Source organism: Mya arenaria, chromosome 10, assembly GCF_026914265.1.
Source record: "Mya arenaria isolate MELC-2E11 chromosome 10, ASM2691426v1".
Classification (NCBI taxonomy): Eukaryota; Metazoa; Mollusca; class Bivalvia; order Myida; family Myidae; genus Mya; species Mya arenaria.
This window is the reverse complement of record NC_069131.1, coordinates 59,852,508-59,875,867: the sequence shown is the minus strand read 5'-3', so window position 1 is coordinate 59,875,867 and position 23,360 is coordinate 59,852,508. Positions and strand designations below refer to the sequence as shown.

General features: G+C 34.9%; 1 protein-coding gene across 4 annotated transcripts in view; it reads left to right on the top strand.

The window, feature by feature from the left end:
- The window catches only part of LOC128206070 (uncharacterized), a 33,872-nt gene that overhangs the window by 1,490 nt on the left and 9,022 nt on the right, over positions 1–23,360 (top strand). The window contains exon 2 of one of the 4 annotated variants that reach the window (XM_052908207.1): positions 2,019–2,144. The exons of 1 other annotated variant lie outside the window; for it this stretch is intronic. Coding sequence is in view for 2 of the 3 variants with exons in the window: in XM_052908205.1 (XP_052764165.1) it covers positions 9,400–9,416 (17 nt within the window). In the remaining variant the exon portion in view is untranslated. 2 more of the 4 variants (XM_052908204.1, XM_052908205.1) reach the window with 2 other exon arrangements.

Below are 23,360 nucleotides of genomic sequence, written 5' to 3'. Positions count from 1 at the left end.
ATATTGCGAATTATAAGGGGTCTCGCTGAATATATTAACTTATTTGTCTAAACGGAAAGGAGTTTTGTTTTTAGTGAAATTATTTACATCCTATGTTTGATTTTAATTTGCTAGTTTCAAAATGCTTTATCATTAACATATATCGAACACATTACACAAACGTAAATGCTTTTTTATTTGACATCTGATAAAATTTTCTTTCGTAAAAAATCCTAACTCTTATATACAGCTCACATGCTGCAACATATAAATACATTATTCTTTCCAAATATTGAACCTCAAAACTAAATAAAAAATGATTTTTTAAACTTTTTAAATTTTGGTCCTTCAACCGACTCATTGTGGCCGGCACTGTAAAGTTTTAAGTTAAATCAGTTTAAATGTTAGTTTCATATTCTTTTCATTATTTTCAAGTTGAAGCTGGCTAACAAAAGATTTTTTAAAGATTTTAATATTTGTATATATTGGTACATGTTGGGATTAGTGTGGGGTTATTATGTGTACAGATACTAGTTTAATCTCTCAGTAAACTCGTGTTCAAGTGAACCCATGTTTCATCGACCGTTCCAAGGCGTAAATCCCGTCATGATGATAATGGTAATTGGTGCTTTTATGGTGTTTGTACGGTTGCCTCTCGTACACCCCGTTATGTATTGATAATGGTAATTGTTTTTATGGTGCTTGTACGGTTGCCTCTCGTTCACCCCATCATGAATTGATAATGGCAATTGTTTTTTTGTGGTGCTTGTACGGTTGCCTCTCGTACACCCCGTCATGTATTGATAATGGTAATTGTTTTTTGTGGTGCTTGTACGGTTGCCTCCCGTACCTCCAGTCATGTATTGATAATGGTAATTGGTGTTTTTGTGGTTCTTGTACGGTTGCCTCTCGTACATCCCGTCATAAATTGATAGTGGTAATTGGTGCTTTTGTGGTGTTGGTACGGTTGCCTCTCGTACATCCCGTCATGTATTGATAATGGTAATTGGTGTTTTGTAGTGCTTGTACGGTTGCCTCTCGTACATCCCGTCATGTATTGATAATGTTAATTGGTGCTTTTGTGGTGCTTGTACGGTTGCCTCTCGTACATCTCGTCATGTATTGATAACTGTAATTGGTGCTTTTGTGGTACTTGTACGGTTGCCTCTCGTACATCCCGTCATGTATTGATAATTGTAATTGGTGCTTTTGTGGTGCTTGTACGATTGCCTCTCGTACATCCCGTTATGTATTGATAATGGTAATTGGTGCTTTTGTGGTGCTTGTACGGTTGCCTCTCGTACATCCCGTTATGTATTGAAAATGGTAATTGGTGCTTCTGTGGTGCTTGTACGATTGCCTCTCGTACATCCCGTTATGTATTGATAATGGTAATTGGTGCTTTTGTGGTGCTTGTACGGTTGCCTCTCGTACATCCCGTTATGTATTGATAATGGTAATTGGTGCTTTTGTGGTGCTTGTACGGTTGCCTCTCGTACATCCCGTCATGTATTGATAATGGTAATTGGTGCGTTTGTGGTGCTTGTACGGTTGCCTCTCGTACATCCCGTCATGTATTGATAATGGTAATTGGTGCTTTTGTGGTGCTTGTACGGTTGCCTCTCGTACATCCCGTCATATATTGATAATAGTAACTGGTGCTTTTGAGGTGATTGTACGGTTGCCTCTCGTACATCCCGTCATGTATTAATATTGGTAATTGGTGCTTTTGTAGTGCTTGTACGGTTGCCTCTCGTACAGTGTCAGCATCGTTTTTGTCCGTTCGCTTTTTCTATTACCTCATTCGCATGATCAGTGAAAACTAAGAGAGATCTTGTTTGGTGCTTAATCCGATTTCAGGTTATCGACTAAGAAAAAGTTCAATACGTTCAAAATTAAACATTAAATGCTCATGACACCAGCATCATCTTTTTCAACGTATATGCACGTGTTTTACAGATGGCTAGTGTGTATAACTGCGTTCCTCGCGAATCTGCTAGTGCTGGGTGTATTTATCTCGATGGGGACGTTATTTTCAGATATCATGGACACATTTAATATATCCCGTACCGAAGCTGCACTTGTACAGTCCGTTGCCTTCGCAGCTGGTCCATCACCTCACAAACAAGTCGCATGAATATCATCTGGAAGCCCTGATACAGCAGGTTCGTTGTTAGTTTAATAACAATGAGAACTCTGTATTAAGCTATAAGATATTTAACAAACAATGATTCATCAACACACTATAAAGAGAAAGTGGACCATAATGTGTACGTGTACGTATAACTACCTGCACAAGTAGATATTAAAGTTGGCATGAAGAGTCGCCCGCGAAATATATGTTTTCACGTGTACCTGTAGGCTCGTTCACCTTCCTCGTGATCTTGTAGTTGTCATTATCATTCACCTTGGACGAACCTACTCATACATGTATATCATAGATCACAAATTGTACATGCCTCCTGGAAATCGACTACATACCTTAACTTTGAAAAAGAACCAATATCTTGATGACGTAGTGTAGACCACACGTTCACGTGCCCGCACAAGTAGCGTTCTACAACCTTTCTATTGACGATATTTTATTCGTTGGGTAATGTATGTTGTCTTGTAGCGCTGTATCTCTTGTTTGATGTTATCTGAATTTTGGATGTGTTCCTTTAAACATAAACGTAGTTAAACTTTGGGCTACATGGCTTATCAGTTTAGTTCCCATTGTTTTGATACATCATTGTTCCGAAAACAATTAATGTTTCGCATTTCCAAATACTCACTATCTCTTAGGCTGTATAGGCCCTTACGTTCTTGCACTGACGACTCCATGACATACTTTGACAAAACTAAAAATGTACAATAACATGATTTGTATGAATAAGCGATTGCATATCATTTAAGGATTAAAATTCGACATGTTGCATTTTATTGGGGTATGGTATGCAATGGGGCTGTTCAAAATGGGTGGAGTCCGAATGACTCCACCAATATTTTGAACTGCGCCATTGCATACCATACCCCAATAAAATGCAACATGTCGAATTTTAATACTTATATTTACATTCATTTAAATCTACATTTCTGCTAAAATAAATTAATTATTCAAGAGCATTTTCTCTTATTTCTTTCTCTCGTTGTTCTCAACGGTGGGTAAATTAGAACAGCTATCGCAACCTAATTTTATACCACAATGAATGCACAGACAAAATAGTTCCTTATTTATATGATTACTTTCTATCTTTTCAAGGTCAAGAATATTATAAATACGTATTATTGCTTAAAATGTGTGTTTTCGGTCCGTTATCGTGGTGTATTAAAACGCAAAAACCCGGGCGTTATCGGTAGAAAACGTGCATTATTCAGTAAATTCACGTGCCGTTAATGCCCGGTTTTTTGCTTTACATATGCGCTATCAGGGCCCGCATCATAACAATGAAGGCTGAGCGACCAGGTTTTTGACCGAAAGTTGGTCAACGATGCTAACTTTTGCACAAAAACATATTTTAGCAAATATAACGTAGCTGCATACAAATACCAAAACATGAAATAAACCACATATAACTTACATATTTTCTACTGAGTTGTCTTTTCCTGGCAAGCTGATGTGTTTACTAAATAGTTTTTTCTGCAATTGTTTTGACTATTAAAAGCACTAAATTATGTCTAAAACGACTAACTCCTCCGAACTGTAGTTATTTCTGTCGATTTTATTCAGAACATACGACTTATATGGACATGATTCCATTACGTCGTATGCAATGAACAAAGAAATTTCAAATATGTTTTCTCTGATGCTAAAGATGCTGTTCATTTTATCAAGAACATGTTTACCAAATTTTCAGGCTTAAATTAGTTATCAAAACAAACAATGGTTAAAGTATGACTGAATAGGTAATTAATTGATTACCCAATAGGCATTGCGTGTAAATAATCCCAGTAATCCAGTCAATTTTCGAAAAAAACAACACTTTCAAAACGAATGAACACTGCAAAAAATGGCGTCGAAACAAAATGCAGCTGCCGAGTTATGTTGCGGCCCGAATCGAGCTTAATGTAAAACTTTTTCAATGACATCACTCATGACGTCATACAAGCACCCGTCATAGAGGTTATTTTGAACTAACTGTTTTTGCATTTTCGTGACATTTAACAGCCTTTTTAAACACCAACGTTTCTTCAACTGTTCCATCCATCATGAAACCATCTACATTAAAATCAATCAAATTATCGTTGCTTATCTTTTTTTAATTGCTTTACTGCAGATCACAGTTTTACATGTTGCCAATATTGGCAAATATTTTACTACGATTTCATTGAAAAAAATAGTTCCGTAGTAAATATGCCCCGCCCCTTGGTATTATTGCGCCCAATGACAGGACAGACGTATCGAACAAACGCACGCGATATCGATGGGAAATGCCATTGCACTTTATACAGAAATAAAGTGCAATTGATAAACAACAACCATCGTTTAGGAATGAAGTGTGAATGTAAATATATTAGCCTTAAAGGTTTGTAGCAGTAAGAAAAAATATTGAGAAACATAAAAACATGAATTACGAGTATTAGGTGAAATGTATTAATTTTCAGCTACAGAATGAAACAAGAATCTGCATTACATTTAATGATAGAAAAGAGATATAATAAATATGAGGCATATCCTAATATATTATAAATATACCGTTAATATGCGCCAGGTGTAGGCTGCATCTTTCAGAGCTCCTGAATATTAGTAGATTTGAGTGATTTATATCTGGACTTATATTCCGAACGTTGTACATATTGGATATTATTTTATTGTGATTACAGTGGTGTAAAATTCAACTGGATTTTGTAAATGATCTTAGACTTATTTGGATTTTAAACAAACATTTGGAGACATATTTTGAAAAGCATTTCATGACCTGCAGCAATTATGTGTTTTACTGAGCGAAAATCATCACGGTTGGTGTATACAAGAGCAGAGCTGTACAGTATTGGACAATTATCAGGTGCACAAAGGAGGCTTAATCCTATGACTTACAAATCATTGAAGCAAATTGGCTTAGCACAATACAGAGGGACTTGAGGTGGTTGTAATCAGATTAGGCGACCATGGGACACTAACAACGGTGTAAATAGCAACAATTTAAAGTTACTGCTTCAACAAATTACAAGTATTGTTGGGTCTAATATTGGGACTAAGTCAATTAAAATATGTGAGCACTATGGTGGAAACATAATACGTATTCAGCCCGACAACTGCACACAAACAGCAGGGAAGAAAAACATACGAATTTGCTCCGTAAATATTCTATCAGTTAAAAATAAAACATAATCGATTTCATCCTTACAGAGGACTTTGGCATTTGTGCCATAACCGAAACTTGGCTTGGTAGCTCTGTAGATAAGTCATGCACCAGCGAACTAGTACCAGAGGGTTACAAAATGAAGCATGTCCCTCGTAGAGGTAGGCGAGGCGGAGGGGTAGCCATCATTCACAAAGCTTCCATACAAGTCAAAATTATTGCATCAAGCAAAGACCATGATTTTTCTCAGTTTGAGTTCATGGATTGCAATGTGGTCATAGGCAAACATTCAATACGGCTTGCTGTTATTTACAGACCACCCCCATCAAGAGAAAATGGCCTGAACGCAAACACGTTTTTAGAGCAAGAATGGCCCCTTTTCTTATCAAAATATGCTACAGAAGCAACTCTTCAGTAATTGTAGGAGACCTCAACTTTCATCTCTACCAACCTACAAATAGTGACACCAAAATGTTTAATAGCAATTTAGATGCTTTTGGCATGCATCAACATGTTGCAGAACCATCCCATGTTGCTGGACATACACTGGATGTAATGATAACCAGAGATAATAACAATGCCATTTCAAATGTTGAAGTCATAGATCCTGGTCTGTCAGATTCCAACGGAAGGATCTCACGTGACCACTTCGCAGTTACATTTCATCAGGAAGCTTCCAAGCCACCCCCAATTCGTAAAACTGTGTCTTACCGAAAGTTGCGTTCGATTGACATTAATTCATTTCGAGACGATATTAGGAAAACAGATTTTTTTAACACTCGAAGAATATCTTCAAATATTGATGACTTCATTGAAGAATACTCAAATGAACTGACGTTAATTTTGGACAAGCACGCTCCATTGACAACCAAAACTATCACGTTAAGACCTTCATGTCCATGGTATTCTGAGCAGCTTCATGATGCAAAACATCAGAAACGCACATTAGAACGAAAATGGCGTGAGAGTAAACTTTCAATTGACCATGACATTTATAGATCACAATGCGCTGTGGTAAATAGGATGCTGAAACAAGCCCGTGTTGACTTTTACACAAGCAAAATTAAATCTTCTGGGAGTGACCAGAAAAATCTGCATAGAATAACTAAAACTCTTCTTGGAAACACAAATGAGGTAATTTTACCATTGCATTCGTCTCCAAAACAGCTTGCTCAGAATTTCAGCGACTTCTTTATTGGGAAGATCGAAAATATCAGAGACAATATTACCTCACAAAAGCAGTCTTCATCTAGTGTTGGTGATATAGAAACTGATTATATAGGAGTTGAATATGATGAGTTTACACCAACATCGGAGGATGAAGTGAAATCGATAATCCGTAAGTCAGCCAGTAAATCATGTGAATTGAATCCTATTCCAACATGGTTTCTTAAAGAATGTCTTGATGAGGTTACACATGTGATGTCCAAAGTCATAAATACATCACTACAGTCTGGATATGTGCCACGATCATTCAAACACTCACGAATAAGACACTTCTAAAAAAAGTCAAGTCTAGATGCAAATGTTCTTAAGAATTACAGGCCAGTGTCTAATTTGCCTTTATTATTAAAAATCTTGGAGAAATTGATAGATGTCCGAATTGAAAATCATCTAAAAAACAATGAACTTCATGAAGTCAACCAGTCAGCCTATCGGAAATCCCACTGAACCGAAACCGCACTGTTGAAAGTTCAAAATGACATTCTTCAATCACTGGACAGAAATAATGTAACTATTCTAGTTATGTTAGATCTGTCGGCTGCTTTCGATACAATTGACCACGAGACGCTTCTTACTCGCTTAGAACATCACTTTGGTATCACAGGGACACCACTTACATGGATGAGGTCCTACCTCAGTGATCGCTATCAAACAGTAGCCATTAACGGTGAACTCTCGGACCCAGTGCTGATGAACAGCGTACCCCAAGGGTCTGTTCTTGACCCCAAAAACTATACAATGTACACAAAGCCTGTTGGAGCTATTTGTAGAAACCATGAATTGGACAACAATTTCTATGCGGACGATTCGCAATTATACTTATCGTTCAAACCATTAAACACGATTTCAATTGAAGAATCTGTCAATCGCATTGAACACTGTCTGAATGACATAGTGAAATGGATGAACAACAACATGCTAAAGCTAAATGCGGAAAAAACAGAATTAATCATATTCTCATCTGAGCACAACTCAAAAACAGTTTCAAATGCTTCCGTCACCGTCGATGGCTCTGTAATCAAACAATCACCAAGTGTTAGGAATCTGGGCGCTTATCTTGACTCAAACATGAAGCTAGATCAACACGTCAATAGTGTTTGTAGGAATTCTTACGCACCATTGCGACACATTGGCCATATAAGACCTTATCTAACACTGAACGCAACCAAATCTCTGGTTAACTCTCTTGTTACATCTCGCATAGACTACTGCAATGCTCTCCTGTACGGCGTCCCAAAGCAGATATTGAACAAACTACGAACTGTTCAAAATACGGCAGCTAGAATTGTTACGAGGACAGCAAGGTACGACCATATAACCCCCGTGCTACAGGAACTACATTGGCTCCCTGTGCAATGCAGAGTAGAGTACAAAATTCTAACACACACATTTAAAGCGCTCCATGACCAATCGCCTGCGTATATTGTTGACATGTTAGAAATATACAGAGCATCCAGAAATCTGAGGTCGGAAAATAAGTCATTGACGTTAGTTGTGCCTAAATGTCGGACGGCGCGTTATGGTGACAGAAGTTTCCAGGCAGCATCAGCTAAGTTATGGAATGCCCTCCCATCTGACATCAGAGACTGCAACACCTTGTAAAGTTTTAAGAAGGCTCTGAAAACCCACTATTTTATACACTATTATGGACGATAAGAGTTTTTGTTATTTTATTTCCGAGTGCATGGATCTATCAAGGATTTAACTGCTTGTTGTTACTTTATCTTTAAATTCTATTGGTTTTCACTAACACTGAAATTATTATTCTATTATTTTATAGTTATTTCAAACTTTTATATTATATTAATTTTGTACATATGTACTATGCATAAACATTTTGTTTTAATTGACTAGCGTTAATATTGTTATAAGCATTTTAGTTTGTCTATTGTTTTATATTACATTGTAAAGCACTTTTGAACATATTTTATGTATAAAAAGAGTGCTATAGAATATGGTATATAATAATAATAATAAACAATATACACGAGTATGATAAAATGAACATAATATCTACGCCTTGGCCAAATTGATAATGGAGCAAAAGTTTCATCATGTGCCGTTCGTCTTGAAACATTTTTGATACCGGTAAAACTGTATTTCTAAACAAGCTAAAACAATTAATCAAGTTGTTGACTTAAACTATTCGTACAGAACAAATCTAAACTAATTTAAGGAAGCCATTAGCCTTTTATGTTTCACACTGCGTCATTATTGCGGTAAAATTCGACGTCATGCGAAGCTGATCTATTACAAAAATATGCTACAATGTGATCGATGTACAAGGAGGTGTTTATATCTTATATCAATGCAAAATCGTAATGAAAAAGGGACAACAAAATACTGCAACTGGTTTAAGTAAAGAAGCCTATCATTATATCTTATAAACAATATATATGTATGATAAAATGAACATGACATCTACGCCTTGACCAAAGTGATCATGGAGCAACAGTTCAATCAAGTGCCGTTTACATTGAAACGTTTCTGATCCCGCTCAAACTGTAAGTGTAAACAAGAAAATCAATTACATCAATTCGTTCATAATAAATCCAAACTAATTCAAACAAAGCCATCAACCTTTTATGTTTATCACTATGCCATTTTAATCTATCATGGAGAGCGAGGTTTTAATATTTATTTTTTTCAGAATAGTTGAACGCAAGGGAGTTGTAATCATGCAATCATGCTGTTTGATTTCATCTATGATTATGCAGAATTAAATGTCGATGCATATAAACAGTTGGTTTTCAAGTATGATCGAGTAGGTTTTATTTAAGTCTGGATGTTTATATATTGGCATGATATATAGCAACATAATTTGGCGTTTAGCTAAACGTTGGAATCATTTTTACATGAACTGTTGGGGATTTAATTGTGCATTCGTTATATATCTATTTACCAAGAGATCAAAATGATGCTTGATAAAAGGTTAGAATTAAGTTTACTGAAGTAGTAGAATATAGAATATTGCATTTTTGTCTGGTCGTTCGGGATCTTTGAATATGTCTTTATCTTTTAATTTTGAAACGTAACTTCAGATATCAGTTTTGAAACACGTTTTCAAATATTTGCTCTGAAACATGTCTTTGGATATTTGTTTTAAAAATGTCTTCAGATAGCTGTATGAAATATGTCTTTATATATCTGTATGAAACATGTCTTCAGATATCTGCATTTAAATATGTCTTCAGATACCAGATTTGAGACATGTCTTCAGATATCAGTTTTGAAACAGATCTTTAGAAAATTGTTTTGTACTTGAGATTACTATATACGGGCTTAAAACCGAGTGCAGCTCTGCGGAGCCCTTTCCGGATACAAGTGTGTATAAGAATATCACTACTTTCTTTTAAAATTGCTCCTACTAGGAGCCTTATACGTAGACGGAAATGTGATAAAACTACATTTTGGTTTAACAAATTATATTTATCGCGTGAATGCCGGACACCAACTTTATCAGAATTTGACGAAACTGCGTTCAGTAGTTTTCGTTATCGCCAAATCGGTTATTTCCGTAAAATAAAATACACAAAAAAATACGGCTACGACTGTGTAAAATAAGTTTACGTTTATAGTGTTTGTTATGTAATTTAGAATTTAAAATCACTTGTAGTATTGTCAAGAACAATATAGGTAAAAAAGACTATTCCATATATATATATATATATATATGAGTGTGTGTGTGTGTGTGTGTGTGTGTGTGTGTGTGCGTGCGTGCGTGCGTGCGTGCGTGCGTGTGTGTGTGAAGTAGGTCTTACTTGCGGCTACAGAATGTCAATTAAATAATTCGAGCTATAGGGCCCTCTCTAGGATTTGGCGTTATAGGCGCAACCGTGCACTCCCAACACCACCCGAATATTTCGGCCATGTTCGTTCACCAGCCATATCGCCGAAATCACTTTAGAGTTATGGTCCTTGAATTGATATTTATTATCCAATTATCACCAATGCTATGTCACCCGAGTCACTTTAGAGAATAGTCCTTGAATTTATAGTTTTATCAAATTATCACCAATGCTATGTCGCCCGAGTCACTTTAGAGAAATGTCCTTGGATTGATATTTTTATCCAATTATCGCCAATGCTATGTCGCCCGAGTCACTTTAGAGAAATGTCCTTGAATAGATATTTTTATTCAATTATCACCAATGCTATGTCGCCCGAGTCACTTTAGGGTTATGGTCCTTGAATTGATATTTTTATCCAATTATCACCAATGCTATGTCGCCCGGGTCACTTTAGAGAAATGTCCTTGAATTGATATTTTTATCCAATTATCGCCAATACTATGTCGCCCGAGTCACTTTAGAGTTATGGTCCATGGATTTATAGTTTTATCAAATTATCACCAATGCTATGTCGCCCGAGTCACTTTAGAGAAATGTCCTTGAATTGATATTTTTATTCAATTATCACCAATGCTATGTCGCCCGAGTCACTTTAGAGAAATGTCCTTGAATTGATATTTTTATTCAATTATCACCAATGCTATGTCGCCCGAGTCACTTTAGAGAATTGTCATTGAATTGCTTAATGCAATTTAACTTAAAAAACAAACCATCCTTATTTTGACTAGTGTATCTTTAGAAAATTTGTCGTTTTTGTTATTCATAAAAGGGTTAATCATGGTAAAGGGGATACGTCCCATAAGTGCAATAATTAAGACGGACACAACTACGCACATATATGCAATATATGAATACATTTAAGTATAAAATTAATGTTTTATGGTTATTTTTTGGGGGGAGAATTGAATTTCTGAATGTATCTTAAGACCAGTATTAGGTTCTTTGTCATTCTCTAAATGTGGAGTGGAACTTTTAGAACAATAAATGGAAATCAATACTTATGTGAAAAACTACAGAAACAAGCTCAGTAGCCAAAAGTTTAAACATAAACCCCGTTTAATGGAACAGGGTAAACGCCAAAGACATAGTACACAAAAAAATACAAACAAGAAACATGGAACAACAGCACAAAACTCCACAAACAGCACAGTGCATATATACTACTGTGAAATCATTAATGATCGTGGGGCATTAATGTTCGTGCTTTTCGTGGGTTGGGTGATCAACGAATTCAAGATCCCACGAAATATAAACCCTTTATTCACTTTTTCAATAACCTTGTTATTTACATAGTCTAGTTTATTCGTTACAGAGGCCACAGTATACAGCGTAAATATCCCTCTCATTGTATATCTTACTATCATTGTTTCGTAAATGTATTATATCAGCCTTTAACAAATAATAAACCAAATCATTTTAATGTGTTTTTTTTAAGAACTAAATGACTGAAGCACGTGCCTAAACATGTGCTGTCCATGAAAATCTCCAAGTTTAAAAGATGTAAGTGATGAGTGTCGGTTCTAGATGTTTTTCTTTAATGATATAATGAATCGATTACATTGGAGGTTACTGAGCACCTAACGTGACAATGTACAAAACAACGCGTTCAGTATACTTATTGAACAAAAACATGTGAATAAATATTGAAATGAGATGATATTCAAAAGTGATTGAAATTGTAGACATCAGCAATCTTTATAGGGATTGTTTACTCAAAATTACGGACATTCTCGGTGTTTTCACAGTTTGCAAAATTCTTAAATGGCATTCAATGGCTTCGCATATCTGTATTTATGATCAGGGTACGTCTTCTTTTATGACCTTGATTTCCAATTAAATCGATAATTTACATGGGTATATGCACAAATTGGCATGTCGTACTGCACTTTAGCGAGTGTCATAAACCGAGTGACGTAGAAGATTGAAATCACGGGCCAGCGCGTGGAGATAATGCAGACGATCTAGAATGATCGCAGTTTCGATTTTTTTTTCAAAAATGAAAAACCACGAATTCAAGTACCCACGAAATTGATATTTTTCGGCAAACCACGAAATTTCATGCCAACGAATATAAATGGTTTTACAGTATATAAAACACTTGGAAGTCAAACTACCCTGATAGGGCTGGTAGAAAACTGGAAAAAGTTAGAACAAATAGCGAGGTGCAGTTCTAATGTACCTATTCAAACCATTTGACCGCCTGCACCATGATCTAATCTTCAGGCAAGGTTAATGCATACGGTCTCTCAGCACCAGCATGACAGCTAATACATAGCAATCTTGCAAACAAACAAAAACGGGTCAAACTTGGTGAAATTAACAATGTGTGGGTATTCATCCTGAAAGGCGTGCCAAAAAGATCAATATTAGGGCCTCTAGTCTTCAACATCATTCTCATTGGCATCTTCTATGCTATCAATAGGGCAACCTTGTATGATTATGTAGATGAAAATACTATTTCTGTGTGTGATAACAATCATGATGTTGAATAAAGTAACATTTTGATAAAATGGTTTACTTTCAATTAAATGCAGGCTAACCCTGATAAATTTTAGGCAATTTCAATGTGCTCAAAGTCTGCTAAGAAACAAAGTAATTTAATATATCTAATCATAAATATATATCATATATATATATCATATCTAATCAGTTTGTAAATAGCAATTTATGTTTTTAGGAGTTGAGGTAGATTGTTTTATTTAATTTAGATGTGCAAAAAATGCAAATAAGCAACTTAATATCCTTCAAATACTAAGCATATTGTTGACAATCAATACTAAGCTTATTATCTTAAAATCTTTAATCATTTCCAAATTCAACTACTTTCCTTTCATTTTGGCATTTTGTAATAAGAACAACGGAGACAAATTAGGGAAAAATCAATATAGAGCTTTGAATTGTTTTCAAAGATCACACCTTAACTTATAAAAGTCTTCTTCATAGAGTTCAATTGCCAACATTTTAGCAAAGTAAGTGGTATCGCTATTGGGAATTTACAAATGTATTACTGTATTTCCAAACAAGCTAAAACAATTAATCAAGTTGTTGACTTAAACTATTCGTACAGAACAAATCTAAACTAATTTAAGGAAGCCATTAGCCTTTTATGTTTCACACTGCGTCATTAATGCGGTAAAATTCGACGTCATGCGCAGCTGATCTATTACAAAAATATGCTACAATATGATCGATGTACAAGGAGGTGTTTATATCTTAAATAAATGCAAAATCGTGATGAAAAAGGGACAACAAAATACTGCAACTGTTTTAAGTAAAGAGAGAAAAATCAATATAGAGCTTTAAGAATTGTTCTCAAAGATCACACCTTAACTTATAAAAGTCTTCTTCATAGAGTTCAATTGCCAACATTTTAGCAAAGTAAGTGGTATCGCTATTGGGAATTTACAAATGTCTGTACGGTTTCTCACCATATAATGTCCAAAACATTGTAGCTTGTAATACATTTTAATCTCAGATATGTAAACTGTGTAGATGTGCCATGAGTAAAATCAAGTATAAATTTGAAGAACTGCTTTGAGGCCACTCTGGTTTGGAACAGCGTCCCTGAGGAAATAAGGTGCTCCCAAAATCTAATTTAGAAGTCCGATCCGTACATGAACTCTTGTAAATGCTCAATGTGCAAATAATGTATTATAACTTCAAACCATGAAGAAGAAGATATTGAGAATAATAAGGTGTCTCGCTGAATATCTTTAATCCTTTGTCTAAACGGAAAGGAGTTTTGTTTTCAGTAAAATGATTTACATTTTATGTTTGTTTTTTGCTGGTTTCAAAATGCTTTATCATAAACATTTATCGAACACATTACTCAATTTGTATTTTTCGGCACTCATCCAATAAGGTATTAAGTTGTGTTATATTCAATTAACATTTTAACACAGACGTAGGTGCTGATATTGTCAGGACAATTGCCTGGCAGATATTTGGATGGTTAATTGTAGGTACGGATTTCCCCAATCACGGGAGTATCCATATGTTTGTACCATACTGTCTCTGATATTGTCAGCCAAATATATTAGGACCATAAATCACATGAACAATTAAATTTGTCTTTTTTTCGAGCAAACATTAGTACAAAATTAAATAATAACATTTTTTTACCATATACACATTACTAAACCGTGCTGTAATTCTATAATTAGAGCGGAAATTATTTTAACTATAAATTATATAATGAAAACTAGCTCCGCCTCTGTTGGCCCAGTTTAAAGACATAATATTTTTTGACGGTATTTAATAAAGAGCCACCTAATGAACTTTTTCTGTGAAATCAATCTGACGTTTGTACAATGGTTTTTGAGGAGAAGAATTTCAGAGTTTTCGATATAGTGATATAGTAAATAAACTAGCCCCGCCCCTGTCCGCCAATACTTTTACGAACCACATTGGCTTAAAATAATTTCATACAGGGCCACCTTAGGAGCTTTTCCGTGAAACTTTAATGAGGATTTTCAGGGTTTGTACGATTACTTGGTACTGTCCGGCAAGAGCCCATTGAATGCAGTGCCTTATTTTATATAGTGTTAGTTTAAATGTTAGTTTCATTTTCTTTTTCATTGTTTTCAAGCTGATGTTTGCTCAGAAAAGACTTATAGTTTTAGCTTTGTATCTATTGATAAAAGTTGGGACTTGTTTGAGGTTATGTATACATATACTAGTTTAATCTCCCTGTAGCCTCATGTCCAAGTGAACTCATGTTTCATTGACCGTACCAAGACGAAGATGCCGTTATGTATTGATATTTGATGTTTGTGTGGTGCTTGTACGGTTGCCTCCCGTACAGTGTAAACATCGCTTGAGTCTGTTCACTATTTGAATGACCTCATTTGCAAGGTCAGCTAAGTAAGAACTTGATTGGTTTTTAAACCGGTTTCAGGGCGTCGACCAAGGAAATGTCAATAAGTTCAAAATAAAACATAAAATGCACATGGGGCCAGCATTATCGTCGTCTTTTTCATCGTATTTGCATGTGTTTTACAGATGGCTAGTCTGTTTAACTGCGTTCCTCGCGAACCTGGTAGTGCTTGGTGTATTTTTCTCACACTCGCGCCGGAAGTGTCTCTTTTTTCCACATGTGAAACAGTTGGGTTTGCCGCCATTTCTATGATACTGTTTCTGCTGGGGCTAATACTGTTAGGAACCGTAGGAACGAAAGATTCCCGCATGCCTGTCACCATGAGCCTCGATGGAAATACGGGTCCGGAAGCACCGGAAGTACGTCCCGGGTTGACGAAGGTTTCCGCAGGTGCTGCTTTTCGCTCTGTACCACCACTGTAGATTTCTTCAGGTTCTTCACTGCGACATGTCCCAGTGTCCCTGTTATGTGGTGTGTCTGTATACTTGCCATGTGGTTCTTCCGGCATCCTGCTACGAAAATACTCAGACTGGAAAGATAGGTCCAATAAACTCACTGAGAGCTCCCGTTTGCTTAATTCCAGCTGCTCGTTGTAATTAATTGCCACAAAATCAAGTGACATGTTCCCATGAAAAAGTTAATCTATCGAACCTTTATTAATTTCACACATGCTGAGCTGATAATTTTGAATACTATGTTTGTTTGATCCAGTCTGAGCGTCGAATGACCAATTCAATACACAAATGATCCATGGAGTGCCATGCGATCATTCCAAAACGTCGAAAAATGTATAAATTTGCTATAATAATTGTTATTCATGAAGGAAAATAATTAGCTAAAACCGCATTGGTAGCTGACACCTACAATCATGTGCATACGAGCGTCAGACAGCAGATATTATGGATCAATGGAATTGATTGGTTTATCTAACAGATGCCACATACCAGCCATATAATAAACGTTGCTTATATTAGGAACTGTTTTGAAACTTAAAAAAATGAAAAACAATATTTGAGAAAGCACTGTCTTAAAAAATTATTATTGATTATTTTAGACTTGTTTCTGTATCGTTCAAAAAGCACTGTTTCATAACTTATAGCAATTAATTGGTAACACATTTAAATGGTCATTATAGATTAGGGTTCAGTAGAAACCATTGTATACGTATAACCATATCTTATTTAAACATGGCAACATAAACAAAAAAATAAGTATTATCAGTCACTTTCATGTGATTATGTCGACGAAAAAATAGCTACAAAAACACACATTGAGTAGTATAAACTCAATAAGAGTGTGAAGTACTTCAGTGCCGAAGGACATACCTCCGTGGTCATAGGAATAGAGATGATCTCTCTTGCAAAGAGGGTCTCGTTGATCGCGTCCGAGCGACAATTATCTTGTGCGTGCTCTTCAATGATCAATTTAGTTATTATTCCCTCTTCAAACCTCACGCGCGGTGTTGAACTTTTTATTAACTCTGTTGTTGCTAACATCTCTCTCTTTTACTATTCGTCCCCCCCCCAACACACACACGCACAAACATACGCACACTTTGTATGTGTGCATGTCAGTTTTGGTGATGGTCATGATAGTCCCTTACTCGGAGCAAACATTGTCTGGTTTTGTTCTTTAGACAGGAGCTTTACTGTTTATTTACCATCTTAACATCTTTACCGAGAAAAATCCTATATTATTTACACGAGCACTCATGCGTTTCTGTATTGTAAAGTCATGTAATAGATAATGACGTTAAAACTAGCCATCGTTATTGGATAAATCGGCCACAATTGAGGGATTTGGGGAAATGGCAAGGTGTGTGGGGCTAGCCATAAAGTCTTAATCCTAAATTATTACACGTGGCCTTCAAAGCACAAATGTGTCACATTATTATCGGAGAAATTAATAAAATCTCTGATTTACCTACATCGAATCTCTACATCAAAAATCTTTAGTAACAAGTTCAAAATTTTCTACATATTTTGTATGCTCTTCTGTTAAAACCATTTGTTGGATATTGTATTAAACATGCCTTTCCATTAACATCTATGTTTGCTTTGCAGCATAATATAAATACTAATACTGTTATAGTATGGTTAAAGGATTTGTACAGTCGATGGGAATTCACGACTTAGAAACAATGATAAAATGTGTAAAATACATTTGTTTTCTTTTTTATGTTAAAAATGAATTATGTTCATCCTTCAACAACACCAGTAATGTTAATACTGATTGTATATATGTTCTTAAGCATATAAATATTGGTTTTAGGTAACCGAAACATTGCAAGAAATGATTTGTCAAAAATATAATAATAGCAAAATAAAGAATGAAGACTATCAGAACAACTTTTTCTATTATTTTTGGGCATGAAACCGGAAACATACTTTTTCACGCCTTAGATAACCGGTTATTTGGAAAAACATATCATACTTATCTTTGCAAGATATGGTCTTTTGACCAAAATCAAAAAAGATGAAACGGAATTAATTGATGCTTTTGAGGGCATTCCCTTTATTTCATATATATGTCTTCGGATTGGACAGTGTCTTCGGATTGGACAGTGTCTTCGGATTGGACAGTGTCTTTGGATGGGACATTGGCATTAAGAAGGATAACTTTTACAGATCGTAAGCAAAAAGATAAATATTAAAATATATATATATCTAAAGTCAATAAACCAATACATATAAACGATTATGTACATGATAGAATACGAGAGAAAGCCAGTGTCTACGGATTGGACATTGACATTCTCTACGATAACTTTCACAAAATATAGAACAAAAAAGATAACTAATATATCGTATGTTTTCGGAGAAAACACACATCTCGATCAGACATATCCACTGGTTCCGTTCATAAAAGCAAATAAGTGAATACCAGTGTCTACGGATGGTACATAGTGTCTACGGAAGGGACACTGGTATTTACTATGAAAACCTTCAAAAAATGTAAAACAAAAATATAAATAATGTAAGTTGTGCTTCAAAAGAATAAACCATCTCAATAAGATATATACACTGGTTCCGTTCATAAAAGCAGACAAGTGAAAAACAGTGTCTACGGATGGTACATAGCGTCTACGGATTGGACACTGGTATTTACTATGAAAACTTTCACAAAATGTAAAACAAAAGATAAATAATGTATTTTGTATTTCTCAAGAATAAACCATCTCAATAAGATATATACACTGGTTCCGTTCATTAAGGCATACAAGCGAACACCAGTGTCTGGTACGGATGGTACATAGTGTCTACGGGTGGAATACTGGTATTTACTAGGATTACTTTCACAAATATTAAACAAAGAGGTCAAGCATGTTTGTATATTTTTAACAAATAAATCACCTCACCAAGACATATTAACTGGTTCTGTATATAATGGCAGAGAAGAGACAACCAGGAGAAAACTAGTTCCTATGAATTTGACAGCAAAGTGGACGTTTTTAATTGAATTCAAAGAGCAACTTTAACATGTTCATAAACACTAACATTGCTGTATTATTTCATATAAAGATATAAAGACTTGAATGCATTTTAGTAAAGGGTATAAGATAGTTTCAAGTAATTGATGTCAGATAAGTCGTAACGTTAAGCTTAATAAATTACACATACACAAATTGTTACTTTTTGAGCATATGAATGAATAGTCTGTCATTGTAAAACATATTTTTAAAAATAGCTAATTTTAAACGAAAAAGCGTAACGACACTTCTATGCCATTTTGGGGTTATTTAATTAGTCAAACATCAAACTTTTATCAAAACAGCACAACAAAATTATTCTTTGGCAAATATATATCCTTTTTTCTCCAGCTATAATAAAAACAACAGAAATTCATTAGAAAAAAATGTAATCAAGTATGCGCATGTTACAGAAGCAATCATAAAAGTGTCATAATAATGTGTCCAATACTTATGTGAAAAACTACAGAAACAAGCTCAGTAGCCAAAAGTTAAAACATAAACCCCGTTATTTTGTTATTTTGACGCTTGTTTTAGCTGTACTAATGGTTTGTGTGACAGTGTGTGTCTCTTGTTGGTTGAGTGTCCGTTATGCCTTAACATTGTGCATCTAAAATGTCTTCGTTCATCATTTGACTGCTTGGCTTGGCTGTGTTGTTTCAATTGTATTTATTGCAAATGCTTTTCAAACATGACACGTTAACACTCGTCGCCACCGTCGACCTTTTGTCTTCATTATTCGACCGCCTGGTCCTACTTGCAATGATAAAACAAGTACCGTTAGATGAAAACTGATTTTAAATTTCACCACTGTTAGTCCGTCACAGCCACCTATTCCACTTGACAACAAAGACTCGTACAAGTCAACCGATTTTTCCTAATGAAAAAAGGTAACATTTGTAACGGCGGGGACTAGATTGCTATCAAAGTCGCAGCTTCTGTTATTAAACTTAGATTTAATTTATTTCACTCGCATTTGACCATTTGTAAATAATACAATGAAAACAAGAAAAGCCCAGTAGTCAAACTAAATAAAAAATAAATCCTGTTTAGAGGTCAAAAGTAAGGGCTGAACCAAAGATTTTAATACTTCTCTTATAAAATGTAATAATGCATAGGGACATATGCATTGATATAATTGCTCATAAGCATTTTGAATAGATTCATTTTTTCTTTCTTCAAATAATGTATTGCGTATTACCTCTTCCTACAAGCAGCGTGTCACAGTCAGGGATATCTTGAGCAAGAATATATTAATTCTACCTACACGCAATGCGTTACACTAATTCATATAATTAGCAATAATATGTAAAATCTACCTACAGGCAGCGTGTAGCACTTAATGATATAATAAACAAGAATATATTACTTCTAACTACGTGCAGCTTTTGACTTTTAAGGATTAAATTAACAAGAATATATTACTTCTACCTACACGCGGTATGTGACATTTAATAATAAAGTTAACAGAATATATCACTTATACCTACGTGCAACATGTGACCCTTAATGATGAAATTAGCAAAAATATATTACTGCTACCTGCTAGCAGCATGTTACACTTAATGATAAAACTAACAAGAATATATTACTTCTACCTACTCGCAGCATGTGACATTTACTTATAAAATTATCAAGAATATAATACTGCTACCTACAAGCAGCATCCGACACTTAATGATAAAATTAACAAGAATTGATTACTTTTCCTACTTGTAGCATTTTTTTTGTTAAGGTTTGAAATAACGCTACTACATACGTATATATTAAAGTTAATTTGAGACAACCATTTAACCTTTAAAGACATCCTCAACTTTATATTCAATTTCTTCAATAGCGCATGTTTGTGTATCAACTGAAACGAATTACGCATTTAACAAAATTAAAAGTTCTTTGACGAATGAACACATCGTTTTAATACTACAATGTATGGTAAAAGTAACTAATTATGTAACAATCGTTCTATGATTAACTTTTAAACCATTGTAACTGCCTCTGTTCAAACTCAAAGCGCAGCTGCAGCTTTACCAACTGGCACTGCTGATAGTTCGACTAGTTGTACTTCTGGTTTTTCAGCTTTTTAAACTACTGCAGCTTCTGCTGCCTGTACTACTGTAACTAATTTTGTTTGAACTACTTCTATTGCTGCTGCTTAAAATACTGGTACTGCTGCTTATTGAAGTGTTTTTAATGTTGTACTACAGGTACTGTTAATGCTACTGATTATGGATATGCTGTTACTGATATAATATAATTTGAACCACTGGAGCTCCTGATGTTTGTTGTACTGGTTCTACTGCTGCTTGAACTTCTGGAAATCCTGTGTTTGTTCTTCTATTTCTGCTGCTGCTAGAACTAATGTAACTCCTGCCGCTTGTTCTATTGTAACTGCTTGAACTACTGGTATTGCTGCTGCTTAAAGTACTGGTACCGCTGCTTCTTGCCCTACGTTTATAGCTTCTGTTTGTACTACTGGTATAATGGATACTTGGAATATTGGTATTGTTGATTCATCTACTTCTGTTTCTGTTGCTGCTTCTACTACTGGTACTTCTGTTATAAGGTACACTGACATTTCTGAAGCTTGTAATACTGGTACTGCTGATTTATATACTTATGTTTCGCTGCTGTTTGTACTACTAGTTCTTCTGCTACAATATATACGGACATTGCTGATGCTAGTAGTACTGGTACTATTGGTGCTTGAACTACTAGTACTACTGATAATGGTACTGCTGACACTGCATTGGCTTTTGTTTTAGTAATATTGCTGTTTTTTCAACATGAACTGCTTTAGCTTGAACATTTGGTATTGTTGCAGCCTATACCAGTGGAACTGCTGATACAGCTGATAATGCTGTTACATAAATTACTGGTAGTGATGCTGCTGTTACTACCAATACTGCTTATATTTGTACATTGTTACTGCTAATGCTGGCACAACTGGTCCTGCTTCTTGTTAACTACATGTACTGCTTCTGCTTGAGCTACTGTTGCTTGAACTACTGATTATGCTGCAGATTAAATAATTGGTACTGCTATTGGAAGTACAACTGGTACTACTTATACAAATTGTGAAGTGCGTGACTCTTTTGAAGAAAAACTCGTACTGTATCTATTACTAAGACCTTCAAAAACATGATTGCGTATTTTGCTGGTTTTAAATTATTGTTTTGCTTACTTACAACGCTAAGAGACGGGTTTCGTCACTTCTCGTCTCCCCTGAGTACCTCGGAGTTGCTCATTAACCGCGGAGTGTTATGTGAATGGGTGCTGATGAACTGATTGACTAAGTGTTGAGATAAGCAAAAAATAAGTATTTCTTATTCAGAAGTAATTCGTGTTTATCCTACTTAAATTACTACAGTACGTACACTTTATGTATTTATTTAAAGCCGACATTTTGACACGATTCTAAACCATGACCAGTGACGTCGTGCGCGTGATTAATAGTTTATAATTATATAGCATTTATCATTGGTAGTTGAAAATAGCTATTGACGTTTTGGAGAATTTTCAACTGAGACAAGAATGATTCAACTGTAAACTTTGAACGCGTATTTGACATCAGTCACATAGTGATTTTCCGGAAATCTTTAAAGAGTATCATTGTCTTTTTTCGGGAATAATGTATAAATAAATTGCCATTATTCAGTAATGATGATTCCAACATTGTCACCATAAGCTAACATATCGTTCTGGAGTACATTGGCAAAAGCGACTGCATTCTTCTGGTAGGCTAATTAAGTTAAAACCATTTTTTTTAAAGTTTACCAACTATTTTATCGAAAGTGGATTTGATAAATTAAATTCAACGGCATAAGAAAAAAAACAGCAATTTACTGTAACGATCATAATTGATTGAAATATGTAGCAAGCAAAATCAATTATAACTGAGATTCTTTTCAAGTTTCTTCGGCAATTCGCGGAGTAAACTCCTCCGAAGACAATTGACAACAGACAATTGGCCGATAGTTCAGAACTTTGTTATTGTTAAAAACGTGACTAAATTCATCGTAGTTAACTTCTTAACATGAAATCTCTTATCTTATAAACAAGTACAGCTGAAACAAATGTCTCAAATCTTGTTAGAATTATATAGCTGATGACAATCTTAACTATATAATGTTCATAACAGTAAATATTTGAAATTTAACAACGATGACGTTAACAACGTTATTAACATTTACAAAGACCTGAACATGGGTACATCTGATTTATCTGGATAAGATATGGCAGCTCGAGCAATATGAACATATGTCTTCCAATATATAGCTGTTTTACTGAACTTTTGTACACACTTTGTTTTACCATTTTAAGTACCTTAAAAAAAGAAACATCGGCTGAAAATTCCTTTTAGGCCACACCAAATATATATTTTGTTCCTCAGAATAAACAGGGCAAGTGTTTGAAATATTAATTCTTGAAGGAAAACATGGTAATATTTTGTAACAATATCTCATAAATAAATTATGTTGCATTTTGTTTTAAATATTCAAGCATGTTTTTATATATATTGACTGTGCTTTGCATAACAAATGATTCTCTGTGTCTTTCATAACGATTTTTCGCTTTTCGCAGTGTCTTTGATAACGATTGATTTGCTATATTTAATTGAATATGCTGTGAGTTAGTTTAAATATATTTTATTCATCAATACATGTCAAATACAATGTAAA